A 14133-nucleotide genomic window follows, 5' to 3' on the forward strand; every position below is an offset into this window, starting at 1 on the left:
ATAAAAAATTTTTTAAAAACCACCAAGTACTCTCAGGATATGATGCCATGGAGAAAGATACAACATCATTTCTGTGGTATTCTTGTCAAATATGTGTAACTTCTAACCAGTCAGGAGAAAACATCAGACAAAACCAAATTTGGGTATACTGTACAAAATTACTAGACAGTACTCTTCAAAAGTGACAAGGCCATGAAAGACAAAGACTGACAAATTTTCACAGATTTGAGGAGACTAAAAAAAATGACAAGTAGGGAAACAAGACAACATATGCAATATGGGATCCTAAATTAGCCTGGACCACAAAAAGGAGGTGTAGATTAGTGAACAGTGTTGTATTAATGTTAGTTTTCCATCTTTAACAATTGTACTATGGTTACATAAAATGTTAACATCAGGAGAAGCTAGATGAAGGGCTTACGCATAGAAACTACCTACTATTTTGTAATTTTTCAATAAATCTAAAATTATTTCAAAGTAAAAAAAATTTTTTTAAGTGAACTAAGATGCAAGTACCTGAAGCTGGCTGCAATTCTTCTCTGTAAGAAAATCTACTTGAAGATCATGTAAATAATAACGAAATGACTTTCCATTCCGATCACAGAATAAAAGAGACTTATTTACAAATTCCTGCAGTATATCTTCAACTTCTTCAGTTTCCATGTCCCAGAGAATGCATAATACCTAGGAATCATTGTAAGTATTTAATATGCCACAAAAGTACAATGACCAGGACTACAGACAGGTATTAACACACACACACACAAAAACTGCATCTTAAGGCCCTGAGTAAGAATGTCTCCATTTCCTAAGAAGAAATCCAACTACTCCTCAAGATAAAAAGAGAAAGAAAAGTCAGATACTTCTTCAGCTTCATTAGAACCATAGAAATAGGTTAACTCGGGCCAGGCACGGTGGCTCACACCTGTAATCCCAGCACTTTGGGAGGCCGAGGCAGGTGGATCACGAGGTCAAGAGATCGAGACCATCCTGGTCAACATGGTGAAACCCTGTCTCTACCAAAAATACAAAAAATTAGCTGGGCATGGTGGCGCGTGCCTGTAATCCCAGCTACTCAGGAGGCTGAAGCAGGAGAATTGCCTGAACCCAGGAGGCGGAGGTTGCGGTGAGCCGAGATCGCGCCATTGCACTCCAGCCTGGGCAACAAGAGCGAAACTCCATCACAAAAAAAAAAAAAAAAAAAAAAAAAGAAATAGGTTAACCCCTGAGTTCAACACAGGGCCCTTAATGGAGGCTAACAGCAGAGGGACTTCTTTATCCAACACCCTACCATCTCAGTCCCCTGGGTCTTATCCTTCCAAGGTCCTCTGTAACAACATGCTCAGTACTATATCAAAGCTTACATGCAATAAACACCCGATGATGAGGATCGTTGATATCATTACCTTTGTAGGCACCTTAACATCCTTTGGAAGGATGGAAAGATCTGTGTAATAATTTTTGATGTCTTCTCTGAGCATTTCAACACTTATAGACATGGCTTCATCTAGAGCCTCATAGTCATAAGATGAAGATTTCCTTATTCTCTTAAACTGTTTATTCTGAAGTTGTCTGAGGTAGTACTCCCAGCGATTGGGAAAATCACGTAAAAGTGCACCAATTAAAGATACTACAAGGGGAGAGCCTAAAAAAAAAAAAATGAAGTCATTGTGCTAATACCATCCCATTTTGTCACTACAAAGAATCAACTTATTCTTAAGAAACAATTTCTGCTGCATGTTATCAAAAGCTTCAAGTATTTATCACTTTTGACTTCACTTCTAGATGTTTACTCCAAAAAATATTAGAAATAAGAAAGATTTCATTTAATAAATTCCTATCTTTATTAAGTCAAAATAACATAGATCGAATCTGGCTAAGATGTCATTACAAAAAAAAAAAAAAAAGTCAGCCTGGGCAACATAATGAGGGTGTGTCTCTACTAAAAATACAAATAAAAAAATTGGCGAGGTGTGGTGGCATGTGCCTATAGTGCCAGCTAGTCAGGAGGCTGAGATGGGAGGATTGTTTGAACTCAGGAGGTTGAGGCTGCAGTGAGCCATGATGGCACCACTGCACTCCAGCCTGGGCAACAGTGTGAGACCCTGTCTTAAACAAAAAAAAAAGCATGATTTCATTTAAGCATATTCATCCCAGCATTATTTAGAATAGTGAAAAAAATCTTAAACAATGTAAATAATGACAGTAACAGAGAAGTCATTGAATAAATTAAGACACATCAATACTATGCCACTGGTAAAAATTTTTTCAAAAAAATATTTAACAACATGAGAAAATGCTCAAGATACATAAAAAGAAGATCCAGCTGGTGTGGCAGCATGCACCTGTAGTCCCAGCATTTTGGGAGGCTGAGGCGGGAGGACTGCTTGAGAGCAGAAGTTTGAGACCAGCCTGGGCAACATGGTGAGACCCTGTCCCTACAAAAAAATTTTAAAATGAGCCAGATATAGTAGCCGGCATCTACAGTCCCAGCTATTCAGAAGGCTGGGGCAGGAGGACTACTTAAGCCCAGATATTTAAGACTATGGTCACTGCACTCCAGGCTGGGTGACAAAACAAGACCCTGACTCTTTAAAAAAAAGAAAAAAAGAAAAAAAGGGCAAGATCCAAAACTATGTATATGTAATCTCAATTTTTTAAATCTTTGTTCTAAAAGTCTAGAAGCAATATCTCATGATGCTAATAATTATCAGATTACAGATAATTCCTATTTTTTCTTTATAGTTTCACATTTTCAAAATGGAAATGCATAACCCTTTGTAATAACTACAAAACAAGCATATTTTCTAAGTGTAATATTTCTTTAAAAATAAACAAAACTGACCAGGCGTGGTGGCTCACACCTGTAATCCCAGCACTTTGGGAGGCAGAAGTGGGTGGATCACGAGGTCAGGAGTTCAAGACCAGCCTGGCCAAGATGGTGAAACCCCGTCTCTGCTAAAACTACAAAAATTAGTTGGGTACAGTGGCAGGCACCTGTAATCCCAGCTACTCAGGAGGCAGAAGAATCACTTGAATCCAGGAGGCAGAGGTTGCAGTGGGCCAAGATTACACCACTGCACTCCAGCCTGGAAGACAAAGTGAAACTCCATTTCTAAAGTATAAATAAATAAATAAATAAAAGAAACAAAACCGTGTATCTATTTGATGTCAGAATGAAAAATAAGGTGGCTGGGCATGGTAGTTCATGCCTGCAATCCTGGCACTTTGGGAGGCCGAGTTCAGCGATCATCTGAGGTTAGGAGTTCAAGATCAGCCTGACCAACACGGCAAAACCCTGTCTCTACTGAAAATACAAAAACTAGCCAGGCATGGTGCATTACTGTAGTCCTAGCTACTCCGGAGGCTGATACAGAAGAATTGCTTGAATTCAGGAGGCAGAAGTTGCAGTTAGCCGAGATTGCGCCACTGCACTCTAGCCTGGGAGACAGATTGAGACTCCATCTCAAAAATAAATAAATAAATAGATAGATAATTTCTAAGCATAACAACAAGAAAATAAATCATTTTAAGAGTTAACAGATGGCCGGGCACAGTGTCTCATGCCTGTAATCCCAGCACTTTGGGAGGCCAAGGCAGGTGGATCACGAGGACAAAAGATCGAGACCATCCTGGTCAACATGGTGAAACCCCATCTCTACTAAAAATACAAAAAATTAGCTGGGCATGGTGGCGCGCCTGTAATCCCAGTTACTCAGGAGGCTGAGGCAGGAGAATTGCCTGAACCGAGGAGGCAGAGGTGGTGGTGAGCCGAGATCGCGCCATTGCACTCCAGTCTGGGTAACAAGAGCGAAACTCCATCTCAAAAAAAAAAAAAAAGTTAATAGATTTGACTGTATAAAATTTTAAGCTTCTATATGTCAAAAAATACAACACATAAAAGACACACAAAAAACTGGGAAACAGGCTGAGCATGGTGACTCACGCCTGTAGTTCCAGCACTTTGGGAGGCTGAGGCAGGAGGATCATTTGAAGCAAGGACTTCAAGACCAGCCTGGGAAACAGCAAGATCCTACATATAAATTTTAAATTAAAAAATTGTTTTAACTGGGAAATAATACTTGTAAAAATATGACAAAGAGCTAAGAGCTTCAATTTTTAGAGTACTTAGAAATGTTAAAAATACTTATGTCAAAAAAGAAAAGTGAGTCAAGGATAATTTCTTAAAGTCTAGGATAATTTCTTTTCTTTATTATTTTTTTTCACATCAAATGGAAAGTGAGGATAATTTCTTAAAACATATTCAATAACAAGTAAAAAGTTTAACTTCACTAACATAAAATGCAAATTAAGACACCAGTTTTAACTTACCAAATTAGAATACTATTTTTATAAAATCCCAAGCAAAAACAAGTCTAAAATCTGACTCACTATATTTTTAACTCTGACAGCAGAGGTCACATCTATATCTCACTTCTCTCGCTAATGTGGTCTCTAACACACTGTGGATAGACAGTAAATATTATTTTAATGAATAAATAAATACCATAATATCATGTATCCATTTAAGGTATCAGAGAAAAACCTAAAATACTAAATCTCCCAGAAAAGTTTTTGTACGTTCATGTGCTAAATTATCATATTTATTAGCTTAATTTACAAAAGGGAAATAAATATCCCTATAACCCACTCATAAACAAAATAACCATACCTTTACATTCTTTTATAATACTATGAGCTTGTTCTGGCAAATCTGCTTTCTTCATATTAACAAAAAGGGATAAAATTTCAAGTCCTTTTTCTTTCCCTAAGCTACTCTCCACAGGGACTACATATTTAGGACCTGCAAACAAAATCACAAGACAAAGTAAGTAATTTGGTATGCCACATATTTAAATGTAACTGAATTAAATATAAAGGTACTAAAAAGTAAATGAATAATCCTTACCCATTACTGAATCGGTTACACTCTTGTCTCTGGTTGTAAGAAGAATCTGACACTGATTGTCAAAAGCTTTCAACACCCAAGGGTCCCAAATATCATCCAAGATCAACAGAGAGCTAATTAAAAAAATATGTTAATCACTAATGACGCTTATTTTAAGCTTCCTTTTAAAAAGATAATCCCACCAGTGTCTTTTAAAATCTACCAAATAAAATTTTTTTAAAACAAATAGATGGCTAGATTGAGGAAAATGGTTCTTTCTCTTTGCTATATTCTTTTCTCAATATGCTGGTTCAAATAAGAAAAAAAAAAATTAGAGACTTCCTTCTCCTCAAATCCTAAATTGGAACATGTTAAAATTATGGATCCTACCAAAAGAGGTTCAATCATCACTTACTGAATGCCAAAAAAAAAAAAAAATTGACCATTACCATCCAAGTAATGGGATTCTCAACTCATTCTTTAAGCACCAAAACCAAACTAGCACTGAGCTCAAGTTAGCATTAGCATGAATCATACAATAATGATATGTGACCATTTTTTTACCTATAAAATGAGCAATTTCATATGTTACAACCTAATAGAATATTATCTTTCATTTGGTATACTAGTGGATTTTTTAAAATCAATTTGTTTATTTATAATAACTGAGAACTTCTATGCCAATTCCTAAATGGGCTCTCCAAAAACTTTCTAAACTCACTAAAACAGATGAGGGGAAAAAATATAACTAAAACCTGATAGCATAATTACACACTAGCATTTTTGTCTGAATGACACACTATTGCTGTACATTACAAAAAAATACTCTAAGAACATACATAGGTTAAAAAACTGTGAAAGCATAAACCAAATGAGACTGAGAGATTTTTTTTTAATGTCTGGCCTTATATGCTAAGTCTGATATATCTGAAAGGTGGCTGCATTATTTTCCTAAACAGAAGTCACTTTTATTTTTACAAAAAAGGTAAAGTAGAACTAGGGGAAAGTTATGAGCAATTAAAGAGGGAAGGGTTAGTGATCTCGAACCTATTTTCTCTATATAAATCAGTATCAAGAGAAGGAGAAAATGGCAGCATGATCTGGAGAAATAAGGGAGAAAAAAGACCATAATAATATAATGAGTATGCATCAGAATCACCTACTGGGCTTTTCCCCAAAATATTCTTCTCACCCTGTATTCTGACGTTAATATCCTTCCCAATTTGAGAATCACTGCCATACTCAGTCACTGTTACATATGAAAGTATACTGTATCCTTGAGTGCATTAGGGCATTTTTTAAAAGTGCAGAGCCACTACTTAACTCTCACTCAATATACTGTAACATTTCTAAGGAATGCTTTATTCATCTTTGTACTTGCAGCACTTGGCCCAGATCCAGCACAACATTCAATGTTGGTTAAACGAACAAATGAAAGAGAGGCTGTTAGATGACAGAAATCAAATTGTTGATGGAATCCAAGGTTATACTCTTAACACAAGCAGCAACTAAATTGCTGTCTCCCTGTCGTCTAACGACAACTATCAAACAGTTGGTAACAGTGCCTGGTGCATAATTATAATGCTAAGTATTTGCTGAATTAATTAACTGTTGACCAAATAAACAAAACAAACTCACTCCTGAAGTACATGGAAGTAGAAGAGTTACATACATATTTCTAAAAACTTAGACAATCCAGGCCAGGCGCACTCATGCCTGTAATCTCAGCACTTTGGGAGGCCGAGGCAGGTGGATCATGAGGTCAGGAGATGGAGACCATCCTGACCAATATGGTGAAACCCCATCTCTACTAAAACACAAAACAACTAGCAAGGCGTGGTGGTGCACACCTGTAGTCCCAGCTACTCGGGAGGCTGAGGCAGGAGAATCACTTGAACCCGGGAGGTGAAGGTTGCAGTAAGCCAAGATTGTGTCACTACACTCCAGCCTGGCAACAGAGCAAGACTCCACCTCAAAAAAAAAAAAAAAAACAAAAAACGATCCAATAGAAGGGTCCCATTAAAAATTCTTTTTTTTTTTTTAATTAAAACAGGGTCTTCCTCTGCCACCTAAGCTGGAATATACTGGCACGATCTTGGTTCACTGCAGTCTCAATCTCCCAGGCTCAAGTGATCCTCCCACCTCAGCCTCCTGCATAGCTGGAGCCACAAGTGTATACCTACCACACCAGATTAGTTTTGTATTTTTTAGAAAGATGGGGTTTCATCAGGTTGCCCATGCTGGCCTCAAACTCCTGGGCTCAAGCAAACTACCCACCATCACCTCCCAAAGTGCTGGGACTACAGGTGTGAGCCACTGCGTTGGCCCCTTCTTGACATTTATCAGTTGCCTGCATTTATTCTCTCTTGTTTTATGTTAACCCATTAGAAATAATAGATTCAAAGTAAGAAGTAGTCTGCACTTTCTAGGCAGGTAGGTAGCACCAAAAAAAAAAAAAAAAGTCTGCACTTTCTAGCAAAGACCACTCACCAACTCACCTACTTAAGATATTTCCTGAGAGCCTACAATGGTACATACGAGATGATGTGGTAGGTAGGATGCAAAGAGAAAAAGCAATTTTAGGCCAAGTGGCAGCCACTTTTTTTTTCTTTTTAAATATAAGAGAGAAAAGCAGGAAAGCAATGGTCTTTTTTGCTGTTGTTGTTGTTGTTGTTTTGTTTTTTGAGATAGAGTTTTACTCTTGTTGCCCAGGCTAGAGTACAATGGCATGATCTCAGCTCACTGCTACCTCTGCCTCCCGGGTTCAAGTGATTCTCCTTACCCAGTCTCCCAGGTAGCTGGGATTACAGGTATGTGCCACCACACCTGGCTAATTTTGTATTTTTAGTAGAGATGGGGTTTTACCATGTTAAGTCAGGCTGGTCTGAAACTCCTAACCTTGGGTGATCCACCCACCTTGACCTCCCAAAGTGCTGGGATTACTGGCATGAGTCACCGCGCCTGGCCACATGGTTCTTTCTTACCCTCTCTACAGGACAGCAGGGAAAAGGCACGATGTTCTGAAGAGTTCAGTAGTTACATCTTATTGGGACTTCATACACCAACTAAATTTGACCATCTGTACCTTGGGTGTTTGTGAAGCATCAGAATGCGGAGACGGTCTTTAGCCTCTTCAATATTAAGTGGAAGTCTCTGGGAAAAACTCTCATCCTGATCCAATCGTGTGCAAAGATTCTGCAGTTTCATCAGAAGCCCAGATTTGTCTTGTTTCCCAACTGAAACCCAATGCACTCCCCCTGGGAAACAACCTAGTGAGGAAAAGAATAATGAACTTAAGGCCTTTCAACAGGAGTCTGCCTTTAAATGGTCTTACTGTTAAGCATCAGATTTACTCCAGTTTTTAACATCATCACGTCTTCAACCTCTCTTGATTTAGAGTATAAATTTTACATGCAAGATATTGGTAAGCTTTATATACTGAATCTAAGAGAAGAAGATGTGAAGAAATTAAAGTAAATCTGCAGCTTATTGAGAAAATCTTACCAAGTAAAGTTTTACCATCTTTGTCCTGTGTCGTCAATGACCATTGCACAGCAGTTTCTCAACCTTGCACTCCTGACTTTTTGGGCTAGCAATTCTTTGTCGTAAGGGACTGTCCTATGCATTATAGGATGTTTAACAGCCTCTTTGGCCTCTATCCCACTGGATGCCAGCAGGATTCCCCTTCACCAGTAATGACAAACAAAAATGTCTCCAAACATTGTCAAATGTCTCCTAGGGGCTGTAAAATCACCCCTCGTTGAGAACTACTGATGTTCTGGAACATATAACTCACTCATTATGGTTTTCTTATATAGACTTAAAATAGGAAGTTATAGTCAAGTCTGGCTCTACTGCTTACTAACTAAGCAATTCTTAGCAAATCATTTAACCTTAGTCTCATTTGTTATACTCAAACAGGACTGTCTAGCCCACCTATTTCAGAGTTGCTGTGAAAAAATAATGATATAAAATATATGAAATTGCTATGCTAAGTATAAAGGATTAAAACAGGATGTTAAGAGTTATGGATCTCAGAGCAACTTACCAATATTAAGCTTTGAACTAGTAAGCACTAGAAATAGTCATTATTATTTTTTTTTTTTTTTTTTTTTTTTTTTTTTTTGAGGCGGAGTTTCACTCTTGTTACCCAGGCTGGAGTGCAATGGCGCGATCTCGGCTCACCGCAACCTCCGCCTCCTGGGTTCAGGCAATTCTCCTGCCTCAGCCTCCTGAGTGGCTGGGATTACAGGCACACGCCACCATGCCCAGCTAATTTTTTGTATCTTTGGTAGAGACGGGGTTTCACCATGTTGACCAGGATGGTCTCGATCTCTCGACCTCGTGATCCACCCGCCTCAGCCTCCCAAAGTGCTGGGATTACAGGCTTGAGCCACCGCGCCCGGCTAAAATAGTCATTATTATTACGGTTATCATTAATTAAGTCATAAAACATCTTGAAATATATATTTTTATTTACATATTATCAGGAGCCAAAATCTTAAGTCTTCACAGACTATACTTAATCACCTCCACATAAATACACATACATAAAAAAGAGGGGTCCCTATGCGTAAAATATGGTAAACAGTAGCATTAGATCATTCCAGTAGCATTAATCATAAAGATTCATGTGATCTCAAATATACCAAAAAAAGCAAAAACAGACTCAAAGATAAATGAGTTAAATTACACTGAAGGGCAATATAATTACTGGTATTCAGAAATAATTAAATACAAATATAAATCACTATTTTAAAAACTTAATCATCCAAAAGGGACACTTGTATATATGTATAAAGATCTATTTACAACAAATATTTATTGGGTACTATTCTAAGAGTTCTATGTGTGGTCATTCATTTCATCTGATAGCACACCATCAAGAAAACATTATTATCTTCATTTTGAAAATGAGGAAACTAAAGAATAGAAAGGTTGAGTAATTCACCCAAAGTTACACACCTAATAAAGCAGAGCTGAGATTCAAGCTTAAAGCATCAATGCTCAGCTTCTACACTATTCTGCATCCACAAGAATATTCACTGCAGGCCAGGCGCAGTGGCTCACGCCTGTAATCTCAACATTTTGGGAGGCCGAAGCAGGCAGATCACAAGGTCAGGAGTTCAAGACAAGCATGGCCAAGACAGTGAAAGCCCATCTCTACTAAAAATACAAAACTTAGCTAGGTGTCATGGAGGGTGCCTGTAATCCCAGCTACTCGGGAGGCTGAGGCAGAGAATTGCTTGAACCCAGGAGGTGGAGGTGGCAGTGAGCCAAGATCATGTCATTGCACTCCAGTCTGGGTGATAGAGCAAGACTTTGTCTCAAAACAAACAAACAAACAAAGAATATTCACTGCAGCATTGTTTGCAATATGAAAAAGCTGGAAAGAACTAACCCATTACAAGCTTCCAAAGTCTCAGGCAGGCCCAAATAAACCTTAGATATAAATGAAGTTTGGATTCCTAAATAGGACTTTACATTTTAATTATGGAAATGGTACTTCTTATGACTTGAAGTAATGGGGAGTCTTTGAAACTGCACAAGGTCAAGGAACGGATCAGTCCCAGAAAAGAGGAAATAAGCAATGGTCTCGATGAAGCCTTGAAGAGCAAATACCTATTCCATTTCCCAGCACAGAAAAAAAAAAAAGAATTAGATTTCACTCCAGATAAGGAGAAGACTAAAGAACCAAGAGTATGTGCTAAGGAGCAACTGAATGATTGACAATAAAATGGAGTCTCAAGTCTAGGAGAGGACTGACAGTATGAATAGAGAGGATATTCTGGAATCAATGGATGAGAAGCCTTGGTAAGTCTATAGCAATAAACTTGAAGAATAAAATAGTTGGCGGTGGGTAAAGGGTAGAAAAGAATGCTTAACATCAAGATTTCAAAAGTGCTATCATTCTATTAATGGCAAGGATCAGGGTCCAGCCTGTAATCAGGGCAAGAATATGGCAAAAGGGGAGTTCAGAAATGGTCACAGGAGACAAAAAGGTTAAGGAACTAAGAGGCTAAGGTTTTGGATGACTCATCCACATAGGTATCAAAATCACTAAGAGAGGTAACAGACAAAAGGCATAAGAAGAAGGTTATAAGCTAAGAACTCCAATCCTCAATGAGTTGAGGTTGATTACATCAAATGGAAAGGTTAGAGACATGAATCTCAAAGCATTCAGCTGGAGAAGGGAGTATAAATAGTCTGGATGAGGCAACAGAGAAGAAGAACAACACCCACCCATTTCCTGGTGCTGAAGTATGTGAGATATGAGGAAAGAAGTTGCCACATCACTTAAGAAGGTTATAGAGAAGGCAGTATCCTCAGGAAACTGCCCAGTTTCAGATATATTCTAAGAAGTTGATAATATAGGAAAGAGTTTCCTGCTCACAGAGGAGGAAGTCTACAGTTATAGCAGAAAGGCATAAGAATGAGACAATACCTGGATCAGAATTTGGCAACCTACTTAATAGACTGCATGAAAGTCTAAAATATAACAACTGGAGACAGAGAACTCTTAAGGCAGGGTTATGAAGCCTGGTTTGATTATCAGTGCCAATGTCTTAAAAGAAGGTAGACAAGCCTTACTGCTTTACTTCTCAAGTTTCCTGAGGTGCCCTCAGGCCTCCTTCAATGTTTACAGTTACAAAACAGCAAGTTCCTGAAGCTTCACTTAAACTTTAAGCTGTGTTCTGTGTGTACATATTCATAAATGCAGAGAATAAAGTTTGGAAAAATTTACTCCAAATTGTTAACCAAGATTATCTCTAGGATAAGATTTAGAATTTAGAGCCAGGCACGGTGGCTCCCAGAACTTTAGAAGGCCAAGGCAGATAGATTGCTTGAGCCAAAGAGTTCGAGACCAGCCTGGGCAACGTGGTGAAACCACGTCTCTAAAAAAATACAAAAAATAAGCCAGGCATGGTAGTGTGCACTTGCGGCCCAGCAACTCAAGAGGCTGAGGTAGGAGGATCACCTGAGCCTGGGAAGTTGAGACTGCAGTGAGCCGGGATCATGCCACTGCACTCTAGCCTGGGTGACAAAGTGAGACTCTGTCTCAAAAAAAATTTTAAAAAGATCAAGAATTTAGGAGAAAGCAAAAAGGAGCAAGTAAGGAGAACTTCTACTTCTTTTTAAATGAAAATACTACTTTTTTTTCCTCCCCCCAAAAATACTACTTTTAAGACATTTAAACAAACAAAAACAGATGTAAACTACCTGTTGCCTTAAGTTTCCTTTTTTAAAAATTTGTGTTGTCTACTTAAAACTTGTAAAAACTGGCAGGGCGCAGTGGCTCATGCCTGTAATCCTAGCACTTCGGGAGGCTGAGGCGGGTGGCTCACTTGGGTCAGGTGTCCGAGACCAACCTGGCCAACATGGTGAAACCCTGTCTCTACTAAAAATACAAAAAATTAGCTGGGCACAATGGCGCGTGCCTGTAATCCCAGCTACTCAGGAGGCTGAGGCAGAGGAATTGCCTGAACCCAGAAGGCAGAGGTTGCGGTGAGCGGAGATTGCGCCATTGCACTCCAGCCTGGGCAACAAGAGCGAAACTCTGTCTCAAAAAAAAAAAAAAAATAGGAAAAGCAGCCAGGTGTCGTAGCACACGCCTGTAGTCCCAGCTACTTGGGAGGCTGAGGCAAGGGGATTGTTTGAACCCAGGAGGTGAAGTTTGCAGTGAGCCGGGATCATTTCACCCCAGGCTAGGCATCCGAGTGAGACTCTGTCTTAAAATAAAATAAAATAAAATAAAATTTGTAAAAATCATCCCAGGATTAAAGGTAAAGAAAGCATCCTGATGTCACTACCTAGTAAATTATTTCACATTTTAATTTATGTACCTATTACCTAGGGTCTAAGGCCTTTTTTCCCTTAATTTAAAACTAAAAATTTAGAGCATTTAAACACATGTAAGAAAAGAGAAAACACTATCAGCTTAAAAAAGACAAATAGACCAAATAACCATCTGATATGCAAATCTCTAACCATCACAATATAATATTCAGTTCAATACTGAACCATAAACTCCACATTTCAGAAAGAATCGAAAAATCGTGTGGTGGCCGGGCGCGGTGGCTCAAGCCTGTAATCCCAGCACTTTGGGAGGCCGAGGCGGGTGGATCACGAGGTCGAGAGTTCGAGACTATCCTGGTCGACATGGTGAAACCCCGTCTCTACTAAAAATACAAAAAATTAGCTGGGCATGGTGGCTCGTGCCTGTAATCCCAGCTACTCAGGAGGCTGAGGCAGGAGAATTGCCTGAACCCAGGAGGCGGAGGTTGCCGTGAGCCGAGATCGCGCCATTGCACTCCAGCCTGGGTAACAAGAGCGAAACTCGGTCTAGAAAAAAAAAAAGAAAAAAGAAAAAGAAAGAATCGAAAAATCTTGACTATGGGCACAAGAGGGAGCAATTTAGCCTCATATGAGGCTGTATTTACAAACAGTTCAGAGAAAGTAATTCAGAGAAAAATTGCCTTTATTAAGGAAAAACTCCACATGAGGCTTATTCTTGTAGCAATTAATAATCTAATAACACAGGCCGGGCGCGGTGGCTCAAGCCTGTAATCCCAGCACTTTGGGAGGCCGAGGCGGGTGGATCACGAGGTCGCGAGATCGAGACCATCCTGGTCGACATGGTGAAACCCCGTCTCTTCTAAAAATACAAAAAATTAGCTGGGCATGGTGGCTCGTGCCTGTAATCCCAGCTACTCAGGAGGCTGAGGCAGGAGAATTGCCTGAACCCAGGAGGCGGAGGTTGCCGTGAGCCGAGATCGCGCCATTGCACTCCAGCCTGGGTAAGAGCGAAACTCCGTCTCAAAAAAAAAAAAAAAAAAAAAATCTAATAACACAAATAAATATTAGAAAGGACAGAAACAAATAGGTACACAGCATATGAAGAAAGCATTCATGATTAAAAACCAACATATGAATACAGTAATATAAATGTCACTGCTGTATTTAAAGATATGTCAATTATTTACTATCTCCCTACAAATAAGAAAAAATGAAAAGTGCTGAAATTTCAAAAGACAATTGGGTTACTTAAAACTGTATAGACATAAATAGTTTAAAACTTTTTTTTTTGAGACAGCATCTGACTCTGTCACCTAGGCTGAGTGCAGTCGCGCAATCTTGGTTCATTGCAACCTCTGCCTCCCAGGTTCAAGCGATTCTCATGCCTCAGCCTACCGAGTAACTAGGATTACAAGCATGCACCACCATGCCCAGCAACTTTTTGTATT

The 14133-nt window shown here is 39.0% G+C and overlaps 1 protein-coding gene across 5 annotated transcripts in view; it reads right to left on the reverse strand.

Annotated features, from left to right (window-relative positions):
* APAF1 (apoptotic peptidase activating factor 1) overlaps positions 1 to 14133 on the reverse strand; it is a 93205-nt gene that overhangs the window by 67153 nt on the left and 11919 nt on the right. For 4 of the 5 annotated variants that reach the window (XM_039471683.2, XM_074402382.1, XM_074402383.1 and 1 more), the window contains 5 exons: positions 7974 to 8157; positions 4910 to 5022; positions 4673 to 4804; positions 1407 to 1645; positions 517 to 684 (listed from right to left, as the gene is read on the reverse strand). In XM_039471683.2, the coding sequence (XP_039327617.1) occupies positions 517 to 684; positions 1407 to 1645; positions 4673 to 4804; positions 4910 to 5022; positions 7974 to 8157 (836 nt within the window). The remainder of the gene's footprint in view (positions 1 to 516; positions 685 to 1406; positions 1646 to 4672; positions 4805 to 4909; positions 5023 to 7973; positions 8158 to 14133) is intronic. The other variant, XM_074402384.1, reaches the window with a different exon arrangement.

The sequence above is a fragment of the Saimiri boliviensis genome, chromosome 7, assembly GCF_048565385.1.
Source record: "Saimiri boliviensis isolate mSaiBol1 chromosome 7, mSaiBol1.pri, whole genome shotgun sequence".
NCBI lineage: Eukaryota > Metazoa > Chordata > Mammalia > Primates > Cebidae > Saimiri > Saimiri boliviensis.